The 18509-nt window shown below is 39.2% G+C and overlaps 1 protein-coding gene across 1 annotated transcript in view; it reads right to left on the bottom strand.

The window, feature by feature from the left end:
* The window catches only part of LOC135703224 (integrin alpha-PS5-like), a 39147-nt gene that overhangs the window by 3238 nt on the left and 17400 nt on the right, over positions 1–18509 (bottom strand). Inside the window, exons 3-7 of the mRNA XM_065224384.1 lie at positions 16722–17120; positions 15952–16663; positions 5410–5587; positions 4874–5332; positions 4751–4807 (exon numbers count right to left, since the gene is read on the bottom strand). Coding sequence (XP_065080456.1) covers positions 4751–4807; positions 4874–5332; positions 5410–5587; positions 15952–16663; positions 16722–17120 — 1805 coding nt within the window. The remainder of the gene's footprint in view (positions 1–4750; positions 4808–4873; positions 5333–5409; positions 5588–15951; positions 16664–16721; positions 17121–18509) is intronic.

The following is an 18509-nucleotide window of genomic DNA, read 5'->3' as shown; positions in this document are numbered from 1 at the left end:
TAATTGATCAATTAAAAGAACTAAATGCTCTTCACATTTATTCCGTCCACTAGCGGTCCTACGTCAAGCTTCCGTTCGTGCCCCTAGGCACAGACCCTTCTACTTTTTTATTCATCGATTTGTTTGCACTTCCCCTTCTGTTCTGTGCTACTTTTTTTAAACGGTGTAGTGGAAAGTAGCAATTGAAAATTAAAAAGTAGTAATAGAATTATATTTTTTCGCCGGTAAAACCACAAAAAAGCAACTAAATTGAAAACTTGAAATAGACGATCTTAAAGTAGTAATAGAAAACAATTGTTTGAACATTATAGATTCTTGAATGTTCCTTAAATAATCTTAGAATTTATCCAGCAGTTCCACACGCCAAATGACGAATCGGAAAAACTCGACCTTCTCCAATTTGCATTAAACTTTGCGTAATTGTTTGTTATGGGCAATAAAAGTCAATATTTTTGTTATTATTCAGCCATTTTGGATCTTATCAAATTGTTAAATGGCAACCACAAATTTTGTTTAAAAATTGTGGCTCAGAAACGACAGTTTTGATCGAAATGACGTCTGAGACAAAGTTGTAGAGAAAAGTAGTGTTCTGCTGAAAAAATATACAAAACCTTTTTTTTGTAAATTCAAGTAATGATTCTAATACAATATTTAACAGCTAAATATCTCAAGATGTCCCTGTCTGATTAAAAAAAAAATAAAATAAAATCTCACGAAAAAAGCAATTTATTATATATTTAAAATTATGGAAGTTGACAAAAATCGAAGAACAAGAACTTTTCTTTAAATATTTGAACGAAACGAACGAAAAGTAGTACGCATCAAAAGAAGCCTCTGAAAAATACTCATAAAGAAGCTTCTTTTGAAAGGTTATTATGTATGCTTGCCCGTCGCTCCGCTCTTCTGACTATAAAAAAAAAACATGCGCAGGACAGTAAATCTTAGTAGTTACGCAGTACAAGAGCATTTTTGCACGGTTTATGGAGCATTTCATCGTTTTAATATTACTTTTCCATCGCTTCCACGTGGAACCACTCTTTAAACTATTTTCCTTCGATCTTTTGTTTCTTGACATTCTGTCCAATTCATCATCAAATTCTTTTCGATCATTTGTCCTTTCTAATCGTTTACTATTTCACCCTTTAAATTTCTTCGTACCTTTTATGCATTTGACATTTTGTTGTATTTGATCTTTTAGGAAATTGATACCGAATGTGTATCAAAAGTACTTCTGAGCGTGTTTCACAGTTGGGTGTGGTGAAATTCGTGCATTCCCGGTTGATTTTCAGTGGAAATTCCGTATCTTAAAAATGCTCACCGAGTTCCTTTTTATGCCGTTCGAAGACGACGGCTTTGTTTTCGCGAGAGTGACGTTTATTGGATCCGTTTCTTTGCACGGGTGTGTTTTTTTGTAGCCAGCGATGTGTAAGTGTGCTTGTGATTTTCATTGTCTTCCGGGAAGCCGGTTCACCGTGTACGGATGTCACGCTTTCGGCGTGTAGTTCTATCGAGATTCTCGTCACCATGTGCGAGTTTGAACATTGGTAAGTTAACCGGGGAAAGTGCTAATAATGTGTCCGTCGCAGTGTTAGGAAAATATCAAAAAATCAAATCCCACCAACGCCCAAGATCATGCTTGATTTTCGTAGACAAAAATCAACAAGCAAACAACTGCGGTTGATTTTGCAAGCTGTGATATCGTAGCTCAGAATATCAAGCTAACAAAACTCACCAGCTACAAATCTCACCAAACTGTGGTGAGATTGAGTTTAGTGATTTTTGCTTTACACCCGAATGCAACCGAAACTTCCATAACGGCTTGCAGCAGTCCCATCGCGTCTGCCATCGGTGAAGATTAAAAAGAGATAGCAAACTATGCTTTCTCTTTCTAAGAAAACGATGCGCAATGGAATCATTTTTGTGTCGAGTCAACTCTTAGCTTGATTTTTGCACGTTGTGAATAGTCTCGCAATTTCAAAGGAGCTTGTAAAATCAATATCAAGCATGATATTTTTTTCAATAAACTTTGGTGGTGATTTAGTGGCCGACGTTGCCGAGAATCAGCGAGTTTACGGCTTGCAAAAGTGCTCGTCTGCTGGTCTCAAGCCAGTGCCGGAGATTGTGAGTAAGCTGAAGGATGCCTCGCTTGATACGCCCAAGACTGGACGGGTGGTAGCTGGTGGCCGTGAACGGTTCCTGGGGAAAGCACTAGACGCGAACCTCCTCCCAGATGACCATGGCCCCTTCCTTTGTTGACCTGTGTTTGGGCGCGGCCGGCGCTGGTATTGTCTAGATTGAGATCACCAGTTTTTACACATTGAGGATGATTGCTAGTCCCAAGCAGAGATGCTAGATTTACAGACATGTCTGTAAATTTACAGACTTTTATTTTTTTCACAGACATTTTTTTCGTTACATTTACAGACCTTTTAGATTTTTCATAGACATCTACAGACTTTTGTAATCTAGGGAAAAATTTAAAATTTATTTGCTCACACTGTTTTACAGCTTTAATCAAATTACACGTGCGATACATTTTGCAACACGCATTAGAAATTCTCGCGTTTTCAAATCCATCACACGAACGAGCTGTCACTTTTATAGACGGTCATTAACCTGTCAATGAGCTGCCATGTTGTATCCAAAACGAACATTTTCCATACGATTTGACGGTTTGTTTGGATACGTCAACTCACGTTGGCCGGTCTATAACTTGACTGTCTATAGTCACTGTCACTGAAAAAGTGAATGAAATGGACAGTGTGTTTCCATCCTATTCCATCTTTTTATTCGAGAACACGCACCCCCATTTTATGCATTTTTAGTGCTGAACGAAGCAGCCATTTTCGCCTTTTTGTACCTGAATAAGAGTCGTAAAAATGTGGAAAAAATCGATAAAAATCAAAGGGAATCCGAGAGAAAACCCCATAACGAACTTTTTCAAAGGATCAGGTAAGCTTTAAGATAAGTAAATAAATATAAATACTTGTACTAATCATTATGTTGAGTTCCATGTGATTTGAGGAATCGCACGATGCATTTCGGTGCATGTCAGAATCTGTCCACTTCCCGGGGGTACCCGGTACATCTGAAAGAGGCCATTGTGATCATTGGGTCTGAATAAGTCCACCATTGATCTTATAGTAAAATTCTAATGTGATTTGAAGTGTCGCATGATTAGTTTTTGAAATATCAATCTTTTGCGAATTCCCCAGTGGAATCTGGAATTCACATTTTTGTTCATATCTTCGGAACTATCATCCCGATCGGAAAAAAAAAAATCAATAGTAATATATGGAGATCTAAAGCACATCTTCTGGAATCTGTTCCACTCAAATTGGTCCAGCCATCTCAGCGAAAATTGAGTGTGTTACACTAATACGAACTTGAATGTATACATGCCATTTGTCTATCCGGGTCTTGGAACAAAATTGTATAAAGAGAGAGAGAGAAGGATTAGTAATTTCCATTTAATTCCACTACATTTTTTGCTTATCCTTGACATACATATATGCGTATTTCGTCTACAATGTGCAGACTTCTGCAGATTGTAGACGAAATACGCGTATCTGTCAAGGATAAGTAAATAAGGTAGTGAAATTAAATGGAAATTACTAATCCTTCTCTCTCTCTCTCCAACTGCCAACGATCGAAGACACCTCAGCAGTTTCACCACCAACTAACGACACACAGTTTTATCGCCTTTGCAACAACAACACGGCGACCACATTCCGTCTTTAAATTTATCTTACTCAGCTGATTGATAGGACTTCGGCAGGTTTGGTTATAAAAGAATTCAATAAATCAGTCTCAGTTGGGTTTAGACCTAAGTAGAGTTAACTAGTGTTTTTTTAAAACTTTAGTCTGGATGACACAGCCAAAAGTTGTTGCTTGATATATCTTGTTTTAAAACTGTATTTGTAAAATCGTTACAACAATGAAAGTAAACACTAACACTGTTGTAAGGATTCTACAAATACAGTTTTAAAATAAGATATATCAGCGCCAATTCATCGTACTTGGCTTCGTTGTACAGTACTCTCCGTTTCTCCATGATCTTTTATTTGGATATTCCTTCCTATTTGGACCGTTTCAGCAACCCTAATCCTGATTCATCAACACTTTTTGAGCATGAAGCGTTTAGAATCGTATTAATCAGCTTATAAATTGCTCTTTTGATTGTCGATTCCTCCATATTTAGGTGGTGGAAAATTGAATCTCTCACTAAGATGTGCTCGTTTCCCCGCTGCTGGCGTGCAGAATGACCAGTATTAAGTAACTAACAAATTTTCACACTACATGGCACGTAAGATCGACTCAAAACTTAAGTTTAAATTACTCAAGCTCTAGTAAACGTAATTTACTGTGCAAAATTTTCCGAGCATCATAATTTTTTTCGAATATCACAAAAATTGACGAAAAATTTACTTATTCTAGAAGTATATTAATTCCATACGTACATCGAGATGTTTCTCATATTAGAAAACATATTCCTGTAAAAGCTCGGAAAGTTTTACTCTGCCTATGAGTTAACTACGTTTTCAAGAATATGAGTGATTGTACTAATCTCAACTTTGAGTCGACCTCATTTGTTGTGTAATCGTAATTTATCTTGTTATATATTGCTAAAAGCAGGTCTTCGTAAATAACTTTTAATGACAATACAAATTTCGCATCTTTTTTTTAGAACCCATCCAACCCAGAACCTATCCTAATTATTGTCGCTATCATAATTATTGTCTACACTTACCCCCTTGGTCAACTTCTCCTCCATGTCAGCTTCGGTCATACGTTTGAAAAAGTTGCTCTGCAATAAAAAATGTATGCATTTTATGAAAGAACTGATAAAACCGTCACTAGAGCCCATGCCAACCTTATAGAGAGCATACGTAATCGCCGTCAGTATCGCTATTCCCAGAACAGCAGATGCCACGTAAACCCATAGCGGAATGATTTGAACGGATCGAAAGAATACGAGACTTCCACTGGTGCTAAGAGTCACTTGATTATGAGGATTGCCCAAGTCGAACGCGATATGAAATGCAAGCGTCTCGACCTCTTCTGGCATCAGTTGAATCATCGCTTGGGGGAATGCCGTCAGCTGGAGTTCAATCCGAACCAGTTCATTCATTGTGGGAAGCTCGTCCGGAAGAAATGACACATTCTTGCAGATGACGTATTCGCTGAAGCAGCTGAGTGTGATGCCTTTCTTCTGGATTAGGAATTGTTCGTTGGAACTGTAGGATTTGATGGGCGATTTGGTTTGGTTGATCATGGACAGTGATGTTAGTGCAGACTCGGTCCAACCTAGAGGTTTTCCTTTGTAAAGTATCTTATTGTGGAAGAAGTGGATGATATTTGTGTGTCATTACTGGTAATATAGACTGAACATGCTCATTTATCACTTACTTCTAAATTATCTGCCCTTAGATCAATTAGCTGAGATTGTTTGAACATCATTGGAATGAAAAACGACACCAATGCTTCTCTTACGTTACTCGGACCGTAGTTTTCCAACGTGAATTTGATATTCGTCGTTACATTGTTCATTTGAGCGTCCAGGTTTACGTAAAATGGGTCGTATGTGCTGAAAGATTATCAATATTCAATACATGGTCATTAGGGTGATTCATTTTGGAATAAAATATTTGCAACCTTATTTGTCACCATCCAGTTTGGTTTATAGCCTCAACATATAAGTCTGCGTTAACAAAAGTAAATATTGATAAAGGTTTAATGGGGTCGCGCAAATTGTTTGATGATGAGGTTTACTCTGGTCCATAGTAATCCGCAGGTCAAATAGGAAAAAAAATATGTTTGACTGGACTTTCTCCGATTTGAATGAAACTTTGCATAACTTTTTGTTATGGGCAAACATTTACATTTTTGCTAAAAATCTGTAATTTTTTATCATGGAATTTTTTTTAAACTGGTATTTTTGACCTTTTCTAATATATTGTAGCACGTGAACCTTACTTCTGATCAAAATGACGTCTGAGACAAAGTTGACACTGAACGAAAATATCCGCAATGCTTCGAATGATTATTGCATTGCTCCAATATGCTTTCGGATTTCGGATGATTTCCTTATGGTTGAATACGTTATCAGCTGATGAGCATCAATATGATTGTCATGTAGATAGCCACACCTTTCGAATGGTGGCTTAATCATAACGATTAATCATCGCATTGCCGAGAACCAGCCATGACAAAATGCATCGACACGCATTTTGCAGCCTTGGAGTTTTGTCAGTTAATGCAGCGTTTCGTTTGGCAAAACGAACCCTGCTGCTAACCTAACCTCGTAGATGCGGCCCATTCCTTAATTGACCTGCTTTCGGACGTGGCTGGCACTGGTATTGCCTATTATAACGTTTGAGATCACCAGTTTTTATGCACTGAGGGTGATAGCTAGTCCCAAGTGTCGTCTGTTGGTTCTCTGTGTAATTACGGGTGATATGGCATTAATATAATAGCAACCGCGGGCGGTCAACTATGCTCATGCTCTTACGACCCAATTTTGTATCCACAGTTTCGCTCGAATATTTCAGTCTCAGGGTATCGAAATTTAGATAAGTTTTTCATAGTGTTTAACATTTGTTAGAGTTAATTTCCTTATCATGCTATTTCAATATACTATCTTGCTCATATATAATTTTCGGTTACTCTTTTATAATAGAGAACGGTTCGGATTCAAACCCCGGATGTTAACGAACAGGTAGCGTATTAGGGTCAAATGGAATGAATTGGCTGAACGTATTGGAAACTTATTGATTTCTGTATGACAAGTGTATAGTGTCTCTACATGAGTGGACATTCCTTAGAGGGGAACTGCAATTCATGCAATTTGATTAAATGATAGTTAAAGATGCTAATTGCAAATAACAGACTAAAGTGGTAATTTTTATACGATAGATGAGGAGATGAAAGTATAGAGGTGATAGTTCCGTTAGAGTACGGCAGTGTGAACATTGTATATAGAGAGAAGCAAGCGAGCAAGGACAACTTGTTAGGAAGGTACAAATCGGTTTTGATCATCTCTCTTTACCAAACTCCCTCGTTAGAGAGGGATGGTGAGGGATATCCCCCCTCCCCCGCCACCATTGGCAAAATAAATGATCGCCGACTCGCTCATGTACCGACAATGTGTTTGAAACAGTTGTATCTATTTTCCGACTGGATGCCTGCCTTCAGATAACAACTTGAGTGTAATAAAAATCGATAGAAATGTTTCAAACACATGGTCGGTAAATGAGTAACGCCTTACAGAGAACATACGAATACTGGTGGAAAAACGAAGTTAGCTAATCGTTTAGTACCGCAGAATATAAATCTGACTCACGTAGCATAAGCTACTGTGTTATGCCGAGAAATTTACTGTGAAGCAGGAAATTATACGCATGTCAATCCAACTAGGAACTGTTACTTTCCGTGTTGCTTTGATGGCCACGTTGCGTTTGACGCATTAACTCTTGTGATTGCATAAGCGTGCTAGCGTCCTCCGCGAATTTTTTGTATGATTTACGTTGTGGGGCTGAACCAATACCATATGCATTTCAATTTGATATGACAATTATTCTACAGAGAGCATTACGTATTTCAACTGAAGTCCGTTCGCTTCTCATATCAATGTTCATCGTGTAATACAATGTGCCCAATATCAGGCTTTGAGTTAACAAAATTTTACTCGTTTTGTCGGCCACTCATTTGTAAGAAAATGGCTGAATATCAGCAAAATTTCACATGTAAACACCGAATACTAGGCCAAATATCACTATTCGGTGCACCACACATTGAGGTTCAAAGATCATATTACCACCAACACAGCTAAAACATTCTCTGTTCTGACGTATGCGTTGAAAGCTGTGTTCTGCGCGTTGGTCCATGGACGAGTGCACCGATGGATTTGAGTTCACTCACTCGATAAAAAGTGACACAAGCTGTGGGCAATGTTTAGTATTCATGAACACATAATGTTCATGAATAATGATTAATAATCATTTAGTGTTGATGATTAGTAAGAATTTCCCGCAGCTTGTGTCACTTTTTCTCGAGTGAATGAACTCATATTCATCGGTGCACTCGTTCATAATGGCCCTTAAAAGGTAATCCAAGAGACGTTTCTCAGTGGAACTGACAGCTAGAAATCTAGAGTGTGTGAGTCCTCTGGTGTTAATGGTGCTGAATGTAAACATAAACAAAGCAGAAATTCATATTAGAATAAACAGCCAGTTCTACCATAGAGGTAACTCTAAGACCAGAAGGTCCCGAAGAAACGTGATCAACTTTATGGCTCAGCTCTGGTTCTATTTTCGGTCCCAAGCTAATCGGTTCACCCCTCGGAACATAGGAAAATCCACTAACCCCTCATTTTATCTGTCAAACTTTTATTGCGAATCAAAACAAACATTGTGTTGTACTAGAATTTTGACTAGAATGGGATACGCTAATCGATTTGCTTGGGACCAATAGGCTAGTCAAGTAGTGAGCCAATTTAAAATCGTTATTTTCGTATTGATTGTTGGTTCTACTGTGATCTGTCAAAAGTTCTTGGAAAAACAAAAAAGTCAGCTGATCGCAACTGTCTCGTGGACAGCCTTATTACGAGAAGCGTTGCAAGTATTTCAGATTTATCTGGATTTTCCAGATTTTCAGTCGTCTTACGAGATACACAGCCAGATTACGTATATATCCAGATTTTTTAAATATTTTCCCGATTCTCCCATTTTTTTTTAATATGTTGCTTTAAAAATATCACTGCAATTGATGGACCATCTACACACTTAATCTAGTACGGTAAAATCTCCAACAGCCGATTACCTCGGCATTTACTTTTGCTGATATCTCTGAAAATATTTGTTTGTTAGCTGATATCAGGGCAAAATATTATTTGTTAGCTGAGTCTCGGCAATTGTGTAACTGAATCTCTGCAAAATAAATTGCAGAACTGCTCGGCTGTTGGAATCTCGGCGAAAAAAATCAAGTGTGTAATCGAAAAATAAAAAGCGAAACTTACTACTTTCATTAGTAAAGGCCATTAACGTTGGATATTATTGCAACATCGTACATGGAATTGTTACTAAATGATTGCAATGAGTTCCAGAATCATGAAAATTGAGACATTTTCTTAAGATTATTGGTTGAAATAAAACTTCAAACTTTCAAAAATATCGCACTTGGATTTTTTTTTATTTGGAGTTTTTGCTTAGATCTTGGATTTTTTTAAATCCTGGGTTTATAGAAATCTAAAACAGTTTAGGATTGAAAACAATAAATTGAGCTTTGGAAAATTAGCAAGGCTGTTAAATCTAGACAATCACCAGGACTTTGAAGTATGTTCGTGAGATTTTTAAGGAGAATTTTAAAGGCATCTGATATTTTTTGACATTTTTTAAAGTACCTGTGCATATTGAGTTACCTTGGCAGTCTAAATTACTCTAGAATTCTGAATTGCCCTATAATTCAGAATTTTAAGGTAATTATCAAAATAGTTCACAGTGAAGTGTGAAGTGAATTTCTTGTGAAACCAAAGGAGATTTTCAAGTTATTTCTGAGTAGAGTTCCATCCATATGTTTGGGCTTCGTGGTTGTACAGCATCACCCGTCATTCAGGCGTGTTGTGAGTGTCACGAAGTGAGGGTTCGATTCCCACTCCAGCCGGTGTTACTTTTCGTAATCTTGAAATTTCCCTACTGGTGTGGTGTTTTATCAGTTGTCTGATCATCCTCTGGTTGAATACGGAGCCAATTTTCTTTTAAAAACTCTGATGACAATTGCATGGAGATTTTGTGAAGAAAGGAAATAGTTAGAAAATTCTTAAGATGAAACTTAAGGAGTACGCTGATATGAATCGCGAGAATAAAATTTCAATGTATTTCTATCCAATGTTTGGAGATGAAGATTTATTTTTTTAAAAAAATTTAAGATATTTAAACGGAATTATGCAAAAAGAACATCTGGAAATTTCTGGGGGACTTTTAAGGTTATTTTTGCAAAGTACTTGATTACTTAGGAAATACTGAAGAGGATTTCAAAACATTTCTGACCTTACCTACTATAAAGCAGTTCAAAGGGAATTATCTGATAAGTCTGAGAGGAGTGTGACGGTCATTCTGAAGAGTGTACCAAGGAAATTATTAAGAATACAGTGCTTTCCCGTTTTTGTCAGCTCCCAATTTTGTCTAACCCCGATTTTTTCAGTTTTTTTTTTCCCGATTTTGTCAGTCTGCAGATTTTACTGAACTTTTTGGATATTAAGCATGAATTCGTAAGCAATTTGCAAAACAGTGACGGAGTTCCCAAAAAACCTCAATCATTGTGACACTGCACAGCTATTGTGGAAGTCGACAACGGAAACAAAGTGCGACGTTGAAATCATTGCGGAACCGAATCGAGTCCCTCCTGGTAACGGTAACTAGGTGGTAGATGATAGAGCTGGAATGGCTGCAATACATGTTATGGGCAAATACCCCATTCAAGAAGAAGGTTTAGTGATCGCCAAAATTAACGGAATCTTCATATGCAGTTATTACGCACCACCCAGATGGACGATGCAGCAGCTCCATGAGAGGCTGGATAGACTTACCGAAGAGCTGATCGGACGAAGACCGGTAGTCATCGGAGGCGATGAATGGAGTGGGGAAGCAGATGTACCTACGCAAGAGAGCACATTCTGCTGGAAGCTTTGGCAAAGTTAGAAATTAGGCTGTCCAATGAAAGAACCACCTGTACTTTTCGCAGAGATGGCAGGGAATCAATTAACGACATCATTTTCTGCATTCCGTTGCTGGTGGCAAACATGAATTGAAGAGAGTGCGAAGAGTATTCCCATAGCGACCATCAAGCAATCCGATATGGCATCGGCCAACGGAATCTACGGCCTGAAGTGGAAGACTAGTTGACAGAAACGTTAGTTAGAGTATGTGACACGACCATGCCGAAGAAACTAGAATCAAATATCAGAAGACCTCCAGCTTACTTAGGAACGAGGCAATTAGCACCCTCCGCACTAGTTTTCTTAGAGCCAGAAGTCGTGTTCAGAGAGCAAGAACAGGAGTGGACAGAGAGGAACGTAGAGGAATGTTCCGAGTGACCAGGGATAAAGCACAGCAAGTCAAACTGTTACAATGAGCTATGTCGAGACGTTGCTGCCAACTTCTGGGACGACTCATACCGTGTGGTGATGGCGAAGTCACCAACGAGGAACTGAACAGGCTAACGAAATGCACGGAGAGTGAGCAAGGATTGTCGGAGAGGCAGTTTGGATTCCAAAAAGGAAGAGCAATGGTGGATGCGCATTGCACAGTGTCCGCATTGGACAGTGGACAGAGCCGAGAAGTCGTCGAAAAAGAAACCAAGAGGAGATCGATATTACCCCATGATAACGATCGACGTCAAGACTGCGTTCAACAGCGCCAGCTTGGAGGTCATCACCAAAACACTGTATAGAATGAAGGTCCCTGACTACCTGTGCAGGATTCTATGGAGCTACTTCCAGAACCGTGTTCTGGTTTACGAGACAGACATCCCAAGTAACACAAAGTCATAGAATTATGTTGAGAAAACTTCTATACAACCAAAACCGGTCATACAAAGGTTATATAAACTGCTATAGAACATGTGTGTTGCTTGGGATGGGACAGATATCGATTAGTATCACGGTGGAAATTCCACAAGGTTCCATCCTTGGTCCAACGCTCTGGAACGGAATGTACAACGACGTGCTAACGCTGAAGGTGCCCAAACGAGTTGAGATCGTTCGCTTTGCGGACAACGTCGTCTTGGCGGTAACAGGCAAGACGCTGGAAGAGATGGAAATGTTGGTGATTGAGGCGATCGACATGATTGGAAATAATGCGGTGCAGCTGTCATAAATCACCGTTGGGGAGCACGCCATACCCTCGAAGCGCGTGTTGTCATACCTGGGAGTGATGACCGACGACCGCATGGCTTCAATAGCCACGTCGAATACGCCTGCGAGAAGGCGGTGATGGTGGCTAGTGTATCTACGTTGATACTGAGATAGAAAGATCCAGTCTGGGTTGCAGCGCTGGAAACCAAGCAGAATTTAAGGAAACTGAACAGTACGTACCGGTTCATCAAACCATACGAGAAAAGTTTTGCCTTTTCGAAACGTTTGGAGTACCATTAGTTGCAAGAATAGTAAACATTTACCAGAATTTCCATTGATAGGGGATAAATAATGGTTAATTTTGATTATAAAATCATTATGAAGGTTAAAATATTGATAAATAAAATCCCGATTTTGTCAGCTTCCCGTTTTTGTCAGCCTAAGATTTCAGATGGTGCTGACAAAATCGGGAAAGTACTGTATTCTAAGGGAATTTCAAAGATAAAAATTGAGAAAAAATTATGCCAATTCTTGGAAATTATAACCAGTTTGAGGGAATTGTGGAAAAGGAGAGTGATTTATAGGAGATTACAAGTGATAATGCTATGAACTCTTACAATGTAACTGAAAAAGTTTGTACATTTTCAAGATTATTTTAGAGTAATCCAGAAAAGAAGTTTGATGGAATTCTAGTATGACCCAAATGGAACTCTCAAAAAAGGACGAAAATATCCTGTGAAGAGTTCCAATTAAATTCAGACTAACAAAAAATTTCATGATCTGGGACCCAGGAAAAATATTAATTCCAGAATTTAGAATCCACTTCAACCATGTGAATTTTACTTTAAAAAAAAGCGTTTTGGTTTGCAGGGTGTTTTGTCTTGTATGGGTCAAGAATTCAAATTTAAGTCTGATCAACCTCAGGGTAATATTAGAATTATTTAGAACTAATAAAATCTTTAAAACATATTCTGGTACTGCATCAAATAGTAAGGACTACATCGACTATTAGTTAAAAAAATCCATCCCTTCAAAGTTAATTGTTTTTTAAAAAAAAAACTTGCAGTTTAATAAACAATTCTAAAAATATTTTCTGCAGTATTTTACCAAAAATTTAACTCAAATTTTTGAGTTGCTGCGTAATAGAAATTTAAACTTTTCTTAACTTATGCATGATTTTAACAATGCTAACAAGCTACTTGCTTTATAAATTCATAAACATTCTGAAACTTTGAAAAAATTCCAGATGACCATACTGACCGATTTTTACGGGAGACTGGCTCATCACTTTGATTTTAATAGCATTTAGTTAAGAATAGGATTTTTTGGAGCATTCCAGATTTTTTCAGATTTTACTGACCTGGCAACGCTGATAACGAGTCACTCACGGTGAAGTGATTGCCGTGTAAATCAAATGAGAATCACTATACCGTGAAGTGGCATCGGTAATAATGTCCTGTATTCTCGAATACGCTTGTCCGATTTGAGCACCTTATCATGCGGATAAAGTGATCCGCATGGATTGTAGAACAGTCCTGCTCATCTTCCTGATTCGGTGGAACGCTGTCAACAGACCTCCAGTTACTATCAACATGACGCCTCCAAACACAACGGATGTTCATATTCGACCTTCTAAAGAACAACTTCGATGGCTCGGATCTACTCCAGCAGGTTTCCTTCAATGTGCTTCATCTTCAACTTAGAAAATCGGCATTAATTACTGTTTTGACCTTAGTATAAAGACTGGAACGCGCAAAAATTGGTCGACAAAAATCATTTCTTTCAGTCAAAAATCTTCTTATTTTTCTTTTGGTAGTTTAATTCATATATATTTTTTTTTCGTTTATTCTTTTGGTTTGCCGAATCCGAACTACCGTGCCTTCCGCTTAACCCCTTCCATTAAATTTTGCACAGTGGTCTCATCGGCCTTATTCGCCGCCGAACGACAGTAAGATTCAAACTGCTGCTCGTTTACCATGGATATATTAGTTTTTTTTTTTTTTTTTTTTTTTGAGATTCCGTTTGACCAAGGCCCAATACCGTTCGATAGGGCGGAGTTCTGGGCTGTTGCGAGGGTTGTGGTCTTTGGGTACCACAACCACGTTGTTCGCATCGTACCACTCGATTGCCGTTTCCCATAGTGGCCGCTCGCCAAGTCCGGCCAGTCCGGCCAGTCCGGCCAGACCAGGTCTATAGGGTATGTTGCTTTTGGCGAGATATTTTTTCGGGAACTTCGATAGTTTGATGGTTTTGAAAATTTCAGCCACCTTTGCTTTTCCTGATGCGGCATAAAACTCCTGTCCCGGAAGCTGCTTGAAATCCGCCTTCACATAATTTTCTTCGCCAATGCGACACAGTCGAACTTTGTGAGCAGATTCGTATACAGCTTGACCGCTGCTTTGCCGACGTGTTTTGTTTGTAATCTCGGTTCACCACCTTTACCTTCTTAAACGTCGACAACCCGGCTCATTTCTTGGCCCGCTGCACAGTAGTATGGGAGATATTGAGCTTGCCAGCGACGTCCCGGATGGAGAGGTTAGGATTCCGCTTATATTTTACCGCCACCTTCTTCGCCGCCGCTTGCAGGCTTCCTGACGGTCGACAGACGCTCTCCGAACACTTTTAAAACGTTTGTCGCGGTCGATTTGGCCACATCCAGCAGTTTTGCCAACTTGGAGAGGTGTCGGTTTCTCTTGCTGCGCGAGCAAAATGTTGACACGCTGCTTCTCTTGCTTGGACGTCATTTGGAAAACTGGAGAGCAAACAATAAACAACAAACTAGTTCCATAAAGCACACACTAAGTATAATATATGTACCAGTGTTTCGCTGCACTAGAAAATCATTGAATAAAGTGGACGTTCGTATTACTTCGTATTTCGTGATTAAAATTGAATTTTTGACATCAATTTTGAGCATAAAGATCATCAACATTTTACATATATTGGTTAAAAATATCATGAAACAGATCGTTCGATTGTTAGCCGTACAGCTAAGAAAATGACCTTCCTAGATAAGCAATATTTGAAAGTCAATTTAATGCTGCTGAATTAAGGAATTATAAACTGAAATGTTGCCTTTAAACTCAAATACAAACGCTCAGAGCCCAGCATATGTATGTTATCTTATTATCAGCTACATTTCAAACGTGGGACAAATACTGACTCACCTACCCTAGTCCACAAACCGTAAAGCTATAATATTTCGCTGCCATGACAAACATCACAGGCTTGTTTATCGTTGTCATGGCAACTCCATGTTGACGGCATTTTGCCAATTAGGTACTGCAGCGTGACGTCATAAATGAACTCAGTGTCCATCCGTTGAACTTTTTGAAAGTTCAGTGGTACCAACAATCATACGAAACTAACGATTTTGAATTGGCTCACTACTTGACTAGCCCATTGGTCCCAAGCAAATCGATTAACGTATCCTATTCTAGTATAAATACCAGTACTACACTATGTTTGTTTTGATACACTATGAAAGTTTGACAGATAAAATGAGGGGTTCGTGGATTTTCCTATGTTTTGAGGGGTGCATCGATTAGCTTGGGACCGAAGATAGTACCAGAGCTGAGCCACAAAGTTGAACTCGTTTCTTCGGGACCATCTGGTCTTAAATATATGGTGGTACTGCTTACAAGGACATAGAATTTTTTTTTGAAAAATATATTTTAAAATTTCCGATTTTTAAAAAAGGATGTTAATCGCGAGAGGTGTGGTTTACATCTCACTACAGTCTGAAAAATTATCGAAAAAATCTACCCAAGAAAAAATCAACGTCCACGTGAACAGTACCACTGAACTGTCATCCGATTGAGATTAACCCCGACGGTGCAAAACCTTATTAGATCCAAAGTTGGAGCAATTGTAGTGAACTTCATAAATGTCCCATAGTAATTCGCCATAATCCCCATACAAACATCAAACCAATTGCGCGACCTCTAAACCTTCACCTATCATTACCATTTTTTGCCCAAGCTCATATTGTGTGGCTATGAATCAAACTGTAGGGTGGCCTATTTGATTGCAAACACTTCATCATCCATTCGTGAGAATTAGGGCAATGCTTATCCAATCATAAGTGCACTCATATTTACCCGGTTATACCCACCAGGCTATGCCTAACCAGATCGATTTGACTGAAAACAAGATTATCTTCACCGAATGTTTCATTTCCATCACTAAATAACCGAGCTTCAACTTCCAGCAAAGAACCTTCCAACACGGTTCCATCCAGCGCTACATTAACCATCACCGCCATTCGTTGATGCAGTGCTTGCCCATTGTTGATCAGGCAGCTGAGACGCGCAGTGTCAATGTCGCAAAAATCCATGGTTTTCACGATACTAACGTTTTGAGAGAAATTGATCTCCAGCCAGGTTCCGTAAGCGGATTCTCCCGCATTACTAATTTCGTACTGCAGTTCCAGTGTCCGGGAGCTATTTATCACGAATGGCGATTCAAAATTCAAAAACGTTCCATTCAGTTTTAAGTCAGTAAGACACAGTTGCTCCTCGCAGTTGGGTTTGAAAATGATTCTCTTTTCAATTTGAGCCGGTCGCTTTGGATCTGACTCCTGGACAGTACATTCTTCACAGAAACTCTGGCTAGTAGTATTTTGGTTCACAATTGAGTACTGCAGCTTGAACCTGACCGGAATGGACAAGTGTCTGAAGGACGCATTAATCGAAGCATTCAAGTTGATACATGAGATCTGCTGCGCGATTTGTACGGTCGCTTCGAATGATGACTGCTTTGACACCTTCGCTCGTTCGAAAGGGAAGTCTAACAAGAGTTCTAGTCTGAAATCTTGAGAAATCAGTTAGACATTAACATTTCATATAATTTTACCATAAAGTTGTAATACCAAAGGCACGATTTGCATTGCGATCTTCCAGGTATTCATAAGAGTAACAAATTTCAATGGAAATCTCATCTTCAATCCAACTGTTCGCACCGGACGGCACCGTAGCGTTTTCAATCGAAATGAAACCTTTTGAGAGAGTCATCTCCACTTTCGGTCGAACAATTGGGTAGGTTCGATACAGATATACTGTCTCATCATTTGGAGCTCCAATGACGATATCGTTGAATCCGTTTTCATCGACGTCGACAGCTTTGGCAATGGCTGCTCCAAACATTGACAAGCCAGGGAATTGGCTGGGATATCTCAGGATCTGGCTGGGCTTGACTTCGATTCCGGTTGGACCTCCATGGAAGATATAGATTGCACCGTTTCCTTCAAAAGGAGCTCCCACAGCAATATCTGTAGATATTTGAAATATGGAAAGTACATTAAAATGTTTATGAATCTTATTTTTGAGCTGATACATTTTATAGAATCTTAATTTAGAAAAATTGGGAGGATACAGTTCACAGAGCTATGAAGCAGCTGTTATAGGCTTATAGACTTTTACATCAAATCTTATTTCTAAAATCCAACAGAGCTTCTCTAATAAGAAATATAATTATAAGAATAAGTTACCTTTCTACGTTACAACCCAAACGTTCAAAAAATGTTTTGCCTAGAATGATCTCTAGATTCTCGCTACAAAAACCCATGATCTCACCATTGGACTTGCTAAATGTCATGATTTTCCAAAGGACCCTTGTTTTGAGCGGATGTATATAGTCTGTTTATTTACTACGGAGCTACTCAGATTTACTGTCCGGTCGTACTTTTTTAAGTCAGAGGAGCGGAGTGACGGGCAAGCGTCCGGAAGCTTCCCGCTGTTATGTTGTTGTCGTAAAATTTCAAATCCCTTATAAAAGCTCTTGGAATTGGATTATACATTCTAAGGTATTCGTGACTGACCCGAGGTTTCCAGCCTCGCTTATGGTTCCACGAATCTGCCGCTCCCTCTGTTGGTCCGCTAGTGCCGCTATCCCTTCTGCTGGTGGTTGCTCGTCGTCCGCACTCTCGACAGTCCGTCAAAAGAGTGCCATCAACGAGTAGTAGTAAAATTTACGTTTATTTTCTGGGTTTTATGTTTCAACATTTGATTTAACATTTCAATTGGTTAGCCTTTGGCTCTTCATCTTTGTTCTAGTTAATTGGTTATTCTAATGTGATGATTGCGTTTAGCGCTAATTTACAGGATACCCTTTGTGGGATTGCTTTGGTTTGAATTTAAAAATTTGATAACCTACCTACTTGAGCACCTAACTACTTATACTAGGTTGCCAAATCACGAATGATCTGGTGGTTTGATCGCAGACAGGCGACTCTGAACCTTTCCAGCGTGGAAGTCTTTCGCTCCTCGAGTGTTTGACGACCGGCCAGGTGGTGAATCTCAGAATTACGAGTTCGCGGTGGACTGTTAAGGATCATTCTGAGGATCTTGTTTTGGATCCTCTGAAGCTTTAAGTGGTGGCACTTTGCACAACTCTCCCAGATTGGCATACCATACTCAATAGCCGGCAGAATGATTTGCTTGTGGACAGCAAGCTTGTTTTTGAGGGACAGGGTGGACTTCCTGTTTATCAGAGGGTAGAGCGACCTGATCAAGATGTTACACTTGGTGGATGTCTTGTCCACATGGGATCGGAATAGCAATTTGCTATCGAGGGTGAGACCAAGGTAGACTACTTCACTCGACCATTCAATGGGAGTGCTATCAAGATGGACCTTGTTGTTAGCAGGTGGAACAAGCCG

Source organism: Ochlerotatus camptorhynchus, unplaced genomic scaffold (genome assembly GCF_037179485.1).
Source record: "Ochlerotatus camptorhynchus isolate MF236.1 unplaced genomic scaffold, CSIRO-AGI_Acam_v1.1 ptg000002l, whole genome shotgun sequence".
NCBI classification, from domain to species: domain Eukaryota; kingdom Metazoa; phylum Arthropoda; class Insecta; order Diptera; family Culicidae; genus Ochlerotatus; species Ochlerotatus camptorhynchus.
The sequence above is the reverse complement of the archived record's forward strand: the minus strand, read 5'-3'. Positions and strand labels throughout refer to the sequence as shown.